The sequence below is a fragment of the Neofelis nebulosa genome, chromosome X, assembly GCF_028018385.1.
Source record: "Neofelis nebulosa isolate mNeoNeb1 chromosome X, mNeoNeb1.pri, whole genome shotgun sequence".
NCBI lineage: Eukaryota > Metazoa > Chordata > Mammalia > Carnivora > Felidae > Neofelis > Neofelis nebulosa.
In genome coordinates this window covers 86,138,762-86,154,383 of record NC_080800.1, presented here as the reverse complement: position 1 = coordinate 86,154,383, position 15,622 = coordinate 86,138,762, and the positions used below count along the sequence as shown (strand labels likewise).

General features: G+C 36.0%; 1 protein-coding gene across 1 annotated transcript in view; it reads right to left on the bottom strand.

Moving 5' to 3' along the window:
- IL1RAPL2 (interleukin 1 receptor accessory protein like 2) overlaps positions 1–15,622 on the bottom strand; it is a 1,151,998-nt gene that overhangs the window by 13,272 nt on the left and 1,123,104 nt on the right. Inside the window, exons 9-10 of the mRNA XM_058713967.1 lie at positions 8,789–8,932; positions 3,065–3,235 (exon numbers count right to left, since the gene is read on the bottom strand). Coding sequence (XP_058569950.1) covers positions 3,065–3,235; positions 8,789–8,932 — 315 coding nt within the window. The remainder of the gene's footprint in view (positions 1–3,064; positions 3,236–8,788; positions 8,933–15,622) is intronic.

The window sequence follows — 15,622 nt, the reverse complement described above, 5'->3', positions numbered from 1 at the left end:
TCCAGGGTCTGAGTTGTCAGCACAGAGCCTGATGCGGGGCTTGAACTCATGGACCACAAGACCATGACCTGAGCCGAAGTCAGACATTCAACCGACTGAGCCACCCAGGTGCCCCCCATTTCCCTTTCTAATGTGCACAATGGTGAAGCAATGTTTTCCAGTTCAGATGAAAGATAATCAATGTTGAAATATTCAGACATGAAGACTAACATTTTTCAGTCACTTGGTGGAGTTGATAAAGACTTCTTATTGTGGTGCTAACAATTTTGGAATGCAAGAAAACAGGCCAGCACCACACTAAATCCTATTGAAGATGACCTAACATAGAATATAAATTTCACTTTGGTAATGATATTACTTTAATACAATTAGGATATTATCACTCTAAAATTGATTTTGCAGAATTTCTACATTTAACAATACATTTTTGGCAAAATATAAAAAATAAATAATAATTTAATAAATTAAGCAAAAAATAGTAAAGAAATGTTTTTAATTTTTCATCCATGTTCAACTCTTTATAGGTATTCTTTCTAATATCAAAAAATAAAAGCAATATTCTCAGTAGCTTATTTAAGGACTGGGACTATTCCTATGAATTACTCATATTGTTTTTCTTTCGGTAGAAAGCTCCTGTTTAGATTTCACACTCGCCTTGTTAAAGAAAAACGCCTTTTAGATACTGTCATATAAAAATTTAAACCCTTGCTTATTTTAGTCTCATTGTTTCCTCCTGTCTTAAACACTGTCCAAACAAAATCAAAAAGCATCTATGAAGCATCCAATGAGCTCAAATTTTTCTGATAGATGATGACAGGAATATGAGGATAAATGAAATACACTCCCTGCCTTCATGGAACTTACAATCTTGCTGACTAGATAAGATATAAATAGATGGACAAATATATAAAATAATAAAAGAACGTACAGTATCACAGGAGTAAAAAATGTATAGGTCAACAAGGGACTATGCATGGTGAACCCTAAGGCTGGAGACATTATTATGGACATTTCACAGAGACAGTGATATGGAGAAGAGTAAATAGAATTTGTAAAGGTATAAAAGACTAACATGAACAAAAGCATTAAAGGGACACACAATGTATATCAAAAGCACAGTTTGGGTATAGTGAAAGGTATAAGTAGGGGTAATGGTAAGAGACAAGTTTAGGAGACCAATCTGGGCTAGCACCAGACTATGGAAGTGTTTAGCTAAGGGTTATGGATTTTATCCTATAGGAAATGGTGAACAATTTAACGTTGAATGTGGGAGTGACATGATCAAGGATTTATACCTATTAGTGGAAATGGATGAGAGGAAAAATAGGGAAGGCAGAGAGTAAACAACATTGTAGTAATGAGGTGATTAGGGCCTATACTAGAATAGCAGAGCTGAGAATGGAAAAGATCAATGGACACTGGATTTGGGAGAGAGATACAGAAGAATAAAAATGACTCAGAGGTATCAGCAGGTTCCTTGGGGTTCAGTCAATACGGAAGTGGTATCTCAAGTCATGAAGATGAAGAGAATTACAGAAAGAAAAGAGTGGAAGATCATGGGAAAGAGTTTGGAGAATTATTACATTTGTGGTTCAGGGAAGTAATGGAACAATAAATGTTGTCTTTCTTCCTTTCTATGCACATGTAAGTGTGCATATTCATGTACACACAGAAACAGACATATATGCATTCTGAGAAAAGAGATAAACAACCAAAACTCAATTGTCTCCTGTCAGTTTAGTGTCCTTGGTGGACTGCTGATAATCTGAATAAATGTTATTGAGGAATAGCATGATCTAGCGGAGTGAGAACCAAAGTCAAACAGATTTAGGTTCAAATCCCAGCTCTATCATTTGCCAGCTATCTGATCTTGGATTTCTTTAACTTATTTTCTCATCTGCGAGATGAGGATAATAGTACCTGCTCTCTCTCCACATAGTGTTATTGTAAAGGTGAAATGAAATTATGTCAAGATATTTTACATACTGTGAAGGAAAATGCAAGCTTTTTAATTTTGTTATTACATGTGTAAAAGTTACCATATTCTGATTTTTTTTTTTTTATTTTTATTTTTGGGACAGAGAGAGACAGAGCATGAACGGGGGAGGGGCAGAGAGAGAGGGAGACACAGAATCAGAAACAGGCTCCAGGCTCCGAGCCATCAGCCCAGAGCCTGACGCGGGGCTCGAACTCACGGACCGTGAGATCGTGACCTGGCTGAAGTCGGACGCTTAACCGACTGCGCCACCCAGGCGCCCCACCATATTCTGATTTGTAGTCACATTTTAATCTCCCCCCTCTCAAGGATATTAATATAGACTCATACACAAATGAATTCTAGCACTTTTATTTTCCTTCAATGGCATTTTAAGCTCTTCGAGGGCAAGGAACATATTTTTGGCTTTTCTGTATTCCCCTTACAGTTTAGCCTGTACAACACTCTGAACATTAACAGGAACTAAATATATATTTTTACTTGAACCTGAATTTATTCTAAAAGCTCAAATATAGCTTTCAATATGTAGCATGATATAAAAGTAGCATTCAAGCCCACATAGTCCAGAACTTCTTTAAAATAATTTGAATACACGGTGGAAGTGCTATACCCAATGGACTCACATATCTTTTTTATGTGGATTTTTTTTCTATAAATCTGGAAATGAGTAACAACACATAAATTCAGTTATTAGTAGCAATGAATGTAGGTATAAGTAGAAGCACAATGACAGGAGATCAGCTTTGGAACTGTAATGCTTTGAAAAGACTTTAAATTTTGGAGATTTTTTTAAGGATCATCATTTTCTCACAACACTAAGGCAATATAATAAAAAAATATACCATTAAAGCACAATTTAAAAACCATGCCTAAAATGTAACTGAGAGTGCCTTTTAAAAATTTTGGGTGGTAGAATATCAGAACACTTTTGAATTTAATAAAATCTCCTGTGAGAACAACTATCTAAATATTTGGCTCTGACATTTGAAGCTTCCATATAACTTCATAAAAGACACAAAGCTTTTTAAATACAAAACTTGAAAGTTTCAAGTACTTGAAAGTACTTACTTCCACTTGGAATCAGGTCCCTTTCTGGGATGAAGAGTTTATATCCATAGTGTTTTTCCAGGACATCTGGCAGTATTTCAAGAGCAAACTGTTCTTCTTCAGGATTGTCACAGTCTAAAGTATCTTGGTCCACTTTTGTGTAAGACAGATAGGCATCATATTCCTTGTTGTCTTAAATATGAAGAACAAGTGGGTTTTATGTATTAGCAGGTTCTCTTTAAGTACTAAAATTCTATAACCACTAACAGTCTAGAATAAGCCCTATAATTAGTGACTGTCATTAATAATTAGAAAAAATAAGCCACATGCCATATTGTAAGAAATCTAGCACATTTCAACATAACATAGTCATGTGATATGAACTGAAACTGATATGTAATGGGAAACCTATAGTCAGGAAGAATAAGAGAGAATTATTTGTGACTTTTGGTGACTATACATATTGTGATATTCAGTGATGTGTGAGTGATTAGCTCAGTGTGTCTGAATGCAGGACTAAATAGACCAAAGTCATGGATTTGAACTTTGTCTGTGCCAGCTGGATTGGCTCTGTTACTTGGTCACAGACTATACCTCATTTGCACAAATATGTGCAAGAGATCCAAGAGGGGCTGGGCCCTAGAGTGTGGAAGATCAAAATAATCCAGCCTCACTCCTGGAGACACTACTCACAACACATGCCATACTTCCAGTTGGTTAGTATCATCATCTTCATATACAAAAAGCAGTTTATCACCAAATATTAGAGACAGCAGCTGGGTTTTATACAAGTGTATTGTCTGTTACTCTTGTTCAATCCATGGCCAAATAATTTGACACAAGCTTCCAAAAGAAGCCTTTGTTTCAAAATATACATCCTTCCAGTATTGCCAAATTAGGTTTTCCCTTCACACTTTTAGTCAGGGAGTTCATTTTGCTTTGAGAAAGTATTTTTTCCTCCTTTGCTGTATTGGCTCAGAGCCAGCCTCTTCAAAGAGAATATGTAAAATGTTTAAATATTTTTCCTAAAAATTATTAATGAATATAGCTACTCAAGCTATTAGTCCCCATTGATTTTAGAAAAGCCACATTGGAAAAGTTACAGTGGCTTTCAAAATTCCCTCATTTATAGAAAATTATTTTTAAAAGTTAATGTAGTGAGAATAGACTTAAATGAAACTGTTAGTATTTATTAAACCTAGTTACTTGCAAATAATAATTTTAAATGATGGGAAAACATTTTAGGATTTGTTTCTAAACACATCGATATTTTCCATTAAAGCAGACCTGATTAGAATATAGGTAAAACTGACTAAAAGGTAATTTACAGAATGAAGCAGCCACTCATCTATACCATTAATGATTTAGTTCTACCTACTAAATGATAGGCATATAAAGAGATATAAATACCCTAGGGTAGAAGTAGGTGGAACCCCCTATTTAGAGACATTTGAGGCAGGATTATATTGTTCTAATTCTAGTAAGGTTCCAATCTTCACCACCCCCTCATGAAAGGAACTCTGGTTATTTATGTTATGATGGTGCCTGAAGCCAAAAGACTTTTCTTTAGCATGTCCTCTGGCTGGAAAAGGCTTCCGTAAACCTTGGTTGGGTTACTTGATTGCCGAGAAGCAGATGCACATGAAGGACTGCACTGGATAGTTGAGATCATTTGGCTTACAAATGGGACACATTCCACTCTTATGCATAAAACACCACTTGGAAGTGAGAATGTTCATAAGCAATGCTAATGTAAGAACCTCCTGGTAATCTCAGCACCTCTGCCCCTGTTCCAATCAAGCTCAGGATGCACCTGCAAGCCCTTGACTTTCTCCAGCTATAATTACTCACCTGGGACTTAGAGCTGCTGATGATACACAGCTGGAAGAATAAAAGAGGCCAAAGGACAAACAGATCCATTCCTATGAACAGAATGTATTTCATTGTTCTTAATGGATGGTGCTGCTTCCTCAAACTCCATAATGTCAGACTACATCCTGGTTTCCTCTGACTTAGATAACTTTTCTACTTCACAAACCTCCCTAAATTCAACTACTTATCGATTCATTCAACAATGATTTGTTGAGCATATACTATGAGCTAGACATCTGCAATGACTACCTGAGTCTTTGATCCATCTGACCAGGCCATTAGACTCATGCCTTCATTTCTTATCCTGATTAAGACTATTTGCCCTCCAGCCATGCCTAAACTCACATATTTCTCATCCTTACTCGCTTCACCTATACCCTAATATTGGTGATGCTACAGACTTTCTTCTAGAAAAATGTTACTATATTTGCATATCCCAAATCAAGTTATGACAAAAAACATGGATGTCTTTGATGTGTGTTAACACCTACAATGTCTGGATAATAAATTTTACCTAACATTCTAGAAGCATATCATTCTTTGGAAAGTTGTTGTTTCTGATTCTAGTCATGTCCCTTTAAGATGAGCTAAAGATAAAGAGCTTATGGTGGCTGGACAGAACAGGAAGAGTGCTGTCAAAGCCACCATGTCAGATGTCCCAGAAGCTCTAGAATGCCAGCTAGTGAGCAAGCAGTGATGCAGATGCCACAGTTTACAAAAAATGCACTTCAGTATTATGTAGACAGCCAAGAAAACCTCATGAATAGCCACAGCTGTTGATCACAGAGAGAGCAAGATGGAAGAGCAAAATCAACAACATGATGCAAATAAGGTTAACAGGAAGGCCTGAAAATTGTTTTAAAACTGAATGGCAATTCCACAACACCACTTTGCTAGGCAAGGCTAATGAACCTTCCTTGTGTTAAATCATGTTGACTAAACTCATCTAAGGAACCAGGAAATAGAGAACAATGCAGATGGCAGAGCATTATAAGAAAGAGGGCTTGCACAGTGATCACCATAGGTATGTTGTTTCTAATGAAGAGAGAAGTTATGAGAAAGGGAACCAAACTGGAAGAATTTTCCTGTTGTCATACCTGTCCTTCCCTGTTTTTAAATTTTAATCCTGTTCACCACCAGGAGGCCATTCCTGTTTATAATCCAGTAATTCTGGGGCTATGCTAAACACAGTGCTAAATCTTTAGCTTCTAAAGTGCAAAGACTGTGTAACTTTGTTGATTATTATATCCCTAGTGCCTACTATACTATGTGTATTGATCCAGATGAAGAATATAAGTAAATATATCATAAATAATGCCTGCCACATAGTAAATACTTACTAAATATTTAATGACTGAACAACTCAAAGGTCAAATAAGTGAAGCAGTCATTGTTTGGTAGATTAAAATGAAATGAATTTTATAAAAAATGGCTAAGAAGTAAAAGTTTGTTGGATTGATTTTATTTTATAAAAATAAGGCAGTTTTAAAGAACTTTCAGAAAATGAATCAAAGAGAAAACATGAGAAAAAGTATATGGGTAAAACTAAGTTGTGTCCATAAAATGTCAGAATATTAAATAAAGAAATGAAAAATTCAGAGGTTATCTAGCTGATATTTGGCATCATGAAACCGAGTATTTCTAAAAGAGCTTTAATATTCATTTATTCATCCTTACCACATACCTGTTGACGTTTTAGTATTCCATTCAGCTAGTACAGGTTGTGTATTTCAGGTCTAAGTTTCCATGTAGGACTATAAAATATTTGTGTTGCCCTTCCTAATGAAAACTCTTGAAATCCCCTCCCCCCACATTCCATTTTTTCCCCAAAAACAATTGATTTGGAATCGATACACAATTCTCTAACAGAAATGCTCTAGATTATTTGTTATCTTTGACCACATGGGCCACATTGGAGATATAGACACAAAATGGAATATTTTATCCCTGAAAATGTCCTATGATGCTAGTATCAATTTAATCTTACAAATATGTACTACAGCTGATCAGTTAATCTGGATTATTGAGTATGGGTGATGAAAATAATTAATTACTGCAGATTAACTTAATAAATTGTATCATCACTTACAGAGTATTGACAAATTGCTTATAATCATGACTCAAAACAAGTTAATCACAGGAGCCTCCCTTTCATGTTCTTTCATATAGACAATGCATCTTTTACATTCCCAGTTAGATACTATAGCCCCTTGTTGGCACCTGGGAACCGGTGACTTTTTCCTTAGTAGCACAATTCATCTAGTTATTTTATGTGGGCAGGTAAGAAGTAATATTTTTCTATACTAATTGTTGTATATAGAAACTTAGTATAATTGACCACATTTTCATTTATATTGTTGGAGCATATAATTATGGTTGCAACAGGCCCTAATCTCTCACTTTGAAACTATGTCTGAATAAGGGTCTGTAACACTTCTTTTTTTTTTTTTTTTTTATAATTTTTTTTTCAACGATTTTTATTTATTTTTGGGACAGAGAGAGACAGAGCATGAACGGGGGAGGGGCAGAGAGAGAGGGAGACACAGAATCGGAAACAGGCTCCAGGCTCCGAGCCATCAGCCCAGAGCCTGACGCGGGGCTCGAACTCACGGACCGCGAGATCGTGACCTGGCTGAAGTCGGACGCTTAACCGACTGCGCCACCCAGGCGCCCCAGGGTCTGTAACACTTCTAAATGGGCTGCTATGATAGGTAAACGCACTCCTTTGATAAAGAGCATGCATATGTACGCATCAAACAGCATTTCTCTAATTTACTATGAAAACATAGTCAATTAAAAGCCACTCATATTATTTACATAATAGAAACCATAGGACCGAAATCAAAGATTCCTCAAAAAAAATTCCTTTTTACAGTTACCACTCTGCCCTTCTTTTATCACTATAAAGATAAACAAAATTATGAGCCCTTCTCCTCTGAGGTAAGACCATGATCTTAGCAAAATAAAACTTCTAACCTTCATTATTTCAACATAATGAAAACTAAAATTTAACCTTCCTTTTTAATGACTTACAAATGGACTTCTTTTTAATCTTGGCTTACTTAAGGATTCCACACACATATTTCCAAGACTTACAGTATTTCATGGGTGAGGGCTTTATGCATAAGGAGTGACATGTCATGATTTCTTATTGGTATTGACTTGAAATATGGTAATTTATTCTCTTGAAAAATTAAATCATTTTCAAAGCTCAATACAATGCTTTATTGCTATTTAATTCATAAGATTTCCAAAGGACATAGATAGCAAACATAAAATTATAAGCTACATTCTGAACTTATATCCATTGAGGTCCTCTGTGAGAATGGTTCTATAATCATCAAAAATATGTATGTCCAGATGCACTGTGAGTTTTAAAAAGATAACATCCATAGCTTTTAATCTGTTTCCTAAATGATTTGTTTTTTCAATGCCAGGAATGGCTAAAAATGATCTGTACCTGCATTTGAATTTTATGGAGGAAAATAATGGAATTTATTCTTAATTTATTTCTTAGTAAGTGGAAGGGTTTTGACAGCAATTGTTTTAGCTCCTGATCAACTAATATCTCCTTGTTAAACTGTTAATTTGTAAATAATGTCAAACATATAGAAAAATTACAAAAATAAAATAGTTTCAAAGAACATCAATATATTCTTTACCCAGATTCACCATTTGTTAATATTTTCTCCCCTTTGCTCTCTTTCTTGATAAATACATATTTTTTTTCTAAACTATTTGAGGGGTAACTTGCCTTAGTCATAGCCCTGTAACTCTAAATATTTCATCACATATCTCCTAAGAATAGTGATATTGTCTTACATAATCATAAATCCATGCCTTTTAGAGTTTGAACAATAGGAGAGAGCTTACCATTGGTAGTTTCATCACCTCCAAAATGCTGTTGGTAGAAGAGCATTAATTCAATATTGTAGCATTTGTAGATGATCACAAGCAGTACAAGGAGAAGGAAGATTGCTCCCAGGCCTCCTGCAAGTTCAATTTTGTAGATTAAATCTGGAACCAACAGAGTAAACAGGAAATGGTAATTAAATCAGCAACATTTGGGGTCTTTCCATATTTCTAGTCTGTAAGATGTACAGCCCATTCTGTTTTTTTTCCAAAAGATTCTTGCTTAATACAGTATGTAGCTTTGTTCTTGACAGATATGTGTAAGTCAAATTTCATAAAATTAACTCTTTTCTAAAGATTTGAGTAATTTTAGTGTTGAAAGTGACGAGTCTATCTGAAAAGGAATAGTCGCTCCCAATTTTTTTTGAACACATCTAGATCTCACATATATATTTCTGTTTTAAGTGTATTTCACGGAACTGTTAGAACTGCCTTTTTCTAGGTCTAGGGCCAATATTTTGTTGTTTCTGTTAAATTACCTTATTGATTTAGAAAGATTACCATCTAGTACTTCCCAAGCCACAGGCCCTATATTCTTCTACATGAGAACATCGCCATAAAATTATTCTCAAAATCAAATAAAATTGAATGATCTGGCAAGATTTAATTGTTTCATTTAACCCTAAGAACATAATCCAATAGAAGATAACCTGGGGAAATCAGTTTATCCATTTCCACTACTTATTTGAATTAATGACCATAATATGTATATGATATAATATGCCCAGTGGGGCTAAAAGAGAATGAGAAATCCAGGCTAATAACTTGGACTACTCAGCCAACAGTAGGCTACCTGATAGTAGCCCTCGGCTGCTTGAGTGGGGGACTTTTAGAACTCTAATAGCTAGAACAATTAAATCAACACATAATGGGAGGAGACATCATATATCCCAGACTCAGGAAATAGTGACTTACCTGTAGCTTAGTTAGTGATATTAACAAATGTAAGGTGTATCATAAAAAGAGGGGATAGTACCATGAAATTTAGAGATATGGGAAGTCAGAGGAGAATTTAGAATGTTAATTCATCAATGCCTAGAGGAGAAATGCTGAATCTGAAAGACAGCAGACCAGAGACATATTTTTCCCTATGGAAAAGGGACATTCATTGGTCTTAACATAATATAGATAAATTTGCCTAAAAGATTAGCTAACCTCCCCCGATCTAAATCTGTAATTACCAAGTGACTTTTTTTTATTACCAATTCTGCTTACTATGTTACTAGATACTGGAAAAGACAGTGACATTCTAGTTTGCACACGAATTGTTTATGAGTTTGGTTGACAGCAATCAGCATCCCTGGATGGGTTAATTCTGGAACACTGTCAAAATCAAACTTCTGACCATGACAGACAGCCACTCCTGAAGATCCCTTGACAACCAGGTTGTCAGCCTTGCCCTGGGGATGTCCTTTGTTTCTATATAGGCTTATTGCTTAAAATAAATTAGTCAGGGGGCACCTGGGTGGCTTAGTCGGTTAAGCGTCCAACCTTGGCTCAGGTCATGATCTCATGGTTCATGAGTTCGAGACCTGCATCGGGCTCTGTGCTGACAGCTCAGAGCCCGGAGCCTGCTTTGGATTCTGTGTCTCCCTCTCTCTCTACCCCTGCCCCACTCGCACTCTGTCTCTCTCTCAAAAATAAATAAACATTAAAAAAGAGGAAAAAAAAGAAATTAAACAGGCTCAATATGAAGATTAAGATTAAGGAAAAAATAAACATATATATATATATATATATAATAGCTACTACATATACATATATATGTATATATATGTATATATGTATGTATACATATGTATATATGTGTATATATGTATATAATAAATACTACATATACATATATATGTGTGTGTGTGTATATATATATATATATATATATATATATATATATAACAGATACTACAAGTAATATATATTATAAATAAAATTTTTAACCAGTCAATTAATCTATTCTCTAAGTTAACTTTTTGGGGCAAGAATCCTTTAGGAAAAATTTATAGATGAAGAATATGACACTTGGTAGTTTAATTCACTTACTCAAGGTCATACACCTAAGAATTGGCCAAGATCAGACTTGAGCCCAGATATCCTAATTTCAAATTCAAGACTTTTTATTCCATCACAGTTTTATAAGCTTCATCCTGGAAATTGACAAAGGAAAGCCTTTTCCCTTTTGCTCTATAGAGTTGTTAGTAGTGCTTCATGAGAACATGTGACTTACAGTGAATTTTGGTTTCTTATGCCCTTTTAATTTCAAGGAAATAACCTGAAATACAATTCACCAGGCAGCATGAAAGGACTGAGTATATCTCTGGCACTTCACTGAAGGGTACTGAAGAATCCTATAGCTGTATCAGAGAGGAAAGAGGGGCTCCCTAGAGTCCAGAATATGAAGAAAAGTTTTAGGTTTCATGGGGGGAGAGGGAATTTGGTCTTGGAAAGGAAGTGGAGGGAAAGAAGAGATAGTGGAAGACAGAGACAGTATGGCCCACCAGGAAAGTTACTGAGTGAAAATATAAGAAGCATAAATAAATGTCACTCTTTTTCAGTAAGGAGATGAAGTAATGATGGAAAAGGGAAGGGAGTGGGGCTGCTGTGAGAGACAAAATATGTTAATAAGGATTATTATGAGGGGAACCATAATGAGTACGGATAGGGAATTGGAATCTATCTCTGTCCTGCCTGCTGCAAGAGGTAGTCATTTTGAAAATTAAGCCCCAAAATTTCAGGTAAAAAAATCCTACCACACATTAGCTCTGCCTCCTGCCCTCTATATGTAGCTCCCCAGGAGCCATTGCCTGCCTCTATAAGGTTGGTAAGGCAGGCTTGCTTATGAGACCTGTGTGGGGCTACAAATATCAAAATCTTTGCTGATTTTCCCACCATCTTACATAAGTTGTGCATTCTTAACAACCAGTGTTAAATGGACAGATCAATATGATTTTTTTGTTACTCAGGAAACTGACTTTTCTTTCATCTTAGGACATTGATTGACTTGATGTAACATTTTTTTCCTGCTGTAAAATGTTCATTTTATGTTGTAAATATTTTGGACTCTTTCTCTTTCCATATCTCTCTGTCTCTTCTCTGCCTCTGTGTGTGTGTGGTGTGTGTGTATGTGTGTGTGTGTGTGTGTGTGTGTGTGTCTGGTCAGAATAGATTTCAACTGTTTTAAAAGTCACCAAATGGGAATTTTTTCAGCAATTTCTATGTTATATACAAAGTGGACTTGTTATTAGGTAGATGGAAACTTCAGCAGTAGGAACAATTTGTGCTCTCAAGTAGTAGGCACATTTTTCAGCAGTACATTTATGGAAGAAAACCATGGTGTGAAAAGTACTTTTGTGGTTTGGGGGTCCATTTTATAAAAATGTCTTTGAAAGATATTACCTAATGATGGCTGTTTATGTTTAAAACTGTGCACCAAGTCTCTGAGACTCAACCAGTATTCTTTCATTCAACCCAGGAAGAGCCATTAAAAAGGAAACATGCATCCTATAATCAGAGGGCAGAATGGCCATCACCAAGATGATGCTTGGTTTTTCTTTTGTCTTCTGTTTTCAACTGCCATTTTCCATCTCAGCAGGATCTGTGCTTCTAGAGACATTTCCTGAGAAGGTGAAAGCCATTTTATTTAGACTGTGACTTATATACACATCACAAATACAGTGATAGCCGTAACAGCAAATATTTATGGGATTATAGCTTTTTGTAGGCACTCAAAGTACAAGTGTAGTTCTTTTTAACCTTCTTAGTTTGAACCCAACGGTTTCTTCACTTTGAACCTGAAGATCAGCATCATAGAGTGAGACAAATAGCAGCTGAAGTCAAGGGAGTAGAGAGGGAAGACTGGAAATGTTTTGAGCTAGGTCATAAGTTGGGAAGCAGGTTAGGAGATCCCACCTGAGGGTTTCTTTACAGGTTGGGGGTTCAGGGTGGGGCAGTAGCACCGGGAATGAGAAGAGAGGGATTCAGTGATATGTTCCGGTTTGTAGGAAAGGCAGTATGTGCAGAGAAGAAACAATTACCAGAATTTCCTTAGCATAAATTCAGTCATGGTACACACACACACACACACACACACACACACACACTAGACTACTTACTGATATCTTACTTATAATTGTTGATAGTAGTTCATCAGAGAGTGAGAAAGTGGTAGGTGCAGGTAAAAGACGCATAGGTAAGGATGTCTTGCTCTGAGAAAGCCTGACCCTGTTAATTGGATATATTAGACACGAGTTTTCATTTTACGAAAGGCCTTTTCACAGTAAGGATTCATCAAATGCTTCTTCATTATTATCACTTAGGGCTTTTTCAATATTTGACTCATAGCTCATCAGTAAGTTGTTGTTCCATTAACAAACATCATATTCATATTCTGGGTGAAAACACTGCAGCCACTGAGGCCAGGCTATGCTGTGATAAAACCTGAAATGTTTAACTCCAAAGGAAACATCTTAAGTTTTGCAAGACAAGCCAGAGCTCAGTCTGATAAAAAAGGTTGGAGCAGGGCCATAGGGCTTCTCCCTCTTTTCTGGAGCTCTACCATATTGTTGAGAGCTCCTAAGGAAAATAGAATAAGAGAAGATGAACTTCATCCTTTTGCAAAGCACAGTGAAAAAATTTAGCCGCTACCTAAAACAGGGAGTGCACACTGGTATAACATGACTCCCTAAAAGGTTTTGTTGTTCCACATGTTTCCAAACAATGGACACCAATATTTAAAACTCAAAAGATTTCATACCTAGTCACTCAGCTTCACTTGAAAACTCAGAAATTCTCTTATCCTTGAGTTTACATTTCAGCAAACATGGCATAATCTACTAGAAAATAATAGTGACTGTCCTTTAAAGTGAGGCATGTTTTCTCTATCCTGTGTTTTTTTTTTTCTCTAAGATCCAACATCTTAAAAAAAAAAGTTTACTATCTGCCTGGCCCCTGAGGTTTTAAAGTTTTTTAACCTCCAATCTGGAAAGTAAATGTCTTTTAAAAGAGACATGCATTTAGATAGCCCAGGGCAGACACTAGTCAAGAGAAAATCACAGATAAATCCTCTCTTTACCAATCCCTGTTATCTATCCCCACCCTATTGCTCTGGCCCTCTAGGAGGAGCATTTTCACTCAGCAAATATTTTTGAGCACTTACTATGTTCTGTGCACTAGGGATACAGCAGTACATAAGGCAGAAAAAGTTCCTGTTGTCATGGAGTTTACATTTCAGTGGTGAGGGGGGAAGATAAGAAGAAAACAAATATGTAATAAGATATCAAATAGTAATAAGTACAATAAACATAAATAGAGCCAAGAAAGAGAAAAGAAAATGATGGATAGTTCAATGAATGATTAGATCAAGAAAATATGGCATAAATATATATGATGGAATATTATTTCACCTTAAAAAAGGAGGAAAATCCTACCATTTAGTACAACATGGATGAACCTGGAGGTTCATTATACTAAGTGAAGTAAGCCAGAGAGAGAAAGGTAAATACTATACTGCATGGTATCACTTACATATTGAATCTAAAACAAAACAAAACAGAACAAACAAAACAAAACCTGAAGTCATAGTAGAAGAGAGTACAAAAATGGTTGTCAGGGGCCGGGGCTAGAGGAGGAAATAGGGAAAAGTTGATAAAAGGGTACAAACTTTCAGTTGTAAAATGAATAAGGTCTGAGTATCTAATGTAGTTGATAACATTGTATTGTATAATTGAAACTTTCTAAGAGCAACTTACAGGTTCTCACCAAAAGAAAAAAAAGGAAGGTAAATATGTAAGGTGATACATATGTTAATTAATTAACTCAACAGAGGGAATCCTTTCACAATGTATATGTATATCAAATCATCCTGTTGTATACTTTAAATCTCTTATAATTTTATTTCTCAACTTTACTTCAGTAAGGCTTAAAATGTTTAAACAAAAAACTTCAGATACCTTTATACCTTGGTCATCACAGACAAAGGGAAGGCAGAGAAACTGAAACAGTGCCTGCCCTCAGATTTGGCAGTGAAGGAGATGAAATGGACCTGGCACACTGATTTAAACTGTATTAAAATGTTTAATATTCTAAACCCCCCCCCCAAAAAAAAAGAAAGAAAGTGATGGGTAGTACTCTTTTATAGAGTGTGTCCAGGGAAGGCTATTGAGCAGGTAATATTTAAGCAGAGCCCTGTATGAAAAAAGTGAGTGAATCATAGGAACAGCTCGGGGAAGAGTGTTCCAGACCCAGGAATTAGTAAATGCAAAGACTATCAGATAAGACTATGCTTGGTGAGCACAAGAATTAGAAAAGAAGCTAGTGTGTGTGATGTTTGAGGCAAATAGGCAGATTGTGATAGAAAACTGGATCAGAAATCACAATAGATTGTCATGCATTGTAGGCCATAGTGTAGATTTGGGATTTCATTTTAAGTGTAATGGAGAGGGTTCTATAATTGGAGGGTTCTGATTAGAGGAATAATATGTTCTAAGTTATATATGAAAAGGATCACTCTGTCTGGCTGCTGTGATGAGCACAGACTGCAAGGGACAGGAAAGAAGAAGGGAGGCCAGTTAGGAGGCCATTGCAGTGAGCCAGGCAATTGATGCTGGTGGTTCAGACCAGGGTCATTAACAGTGAATGTGGGGAAAGACATCAGAGTCTGGACATGTTTTGAAAGTAGAGCCATGGGATTTGGTGGTGGACTAGATATAGCATGTGAGTAGAGAAAAGAAAAAGTCAAGGTTGACTCCTAGGATTTTGGCCTGAGCAACTGGAAGGATGGTGATGGAGATGGAGAAGGCA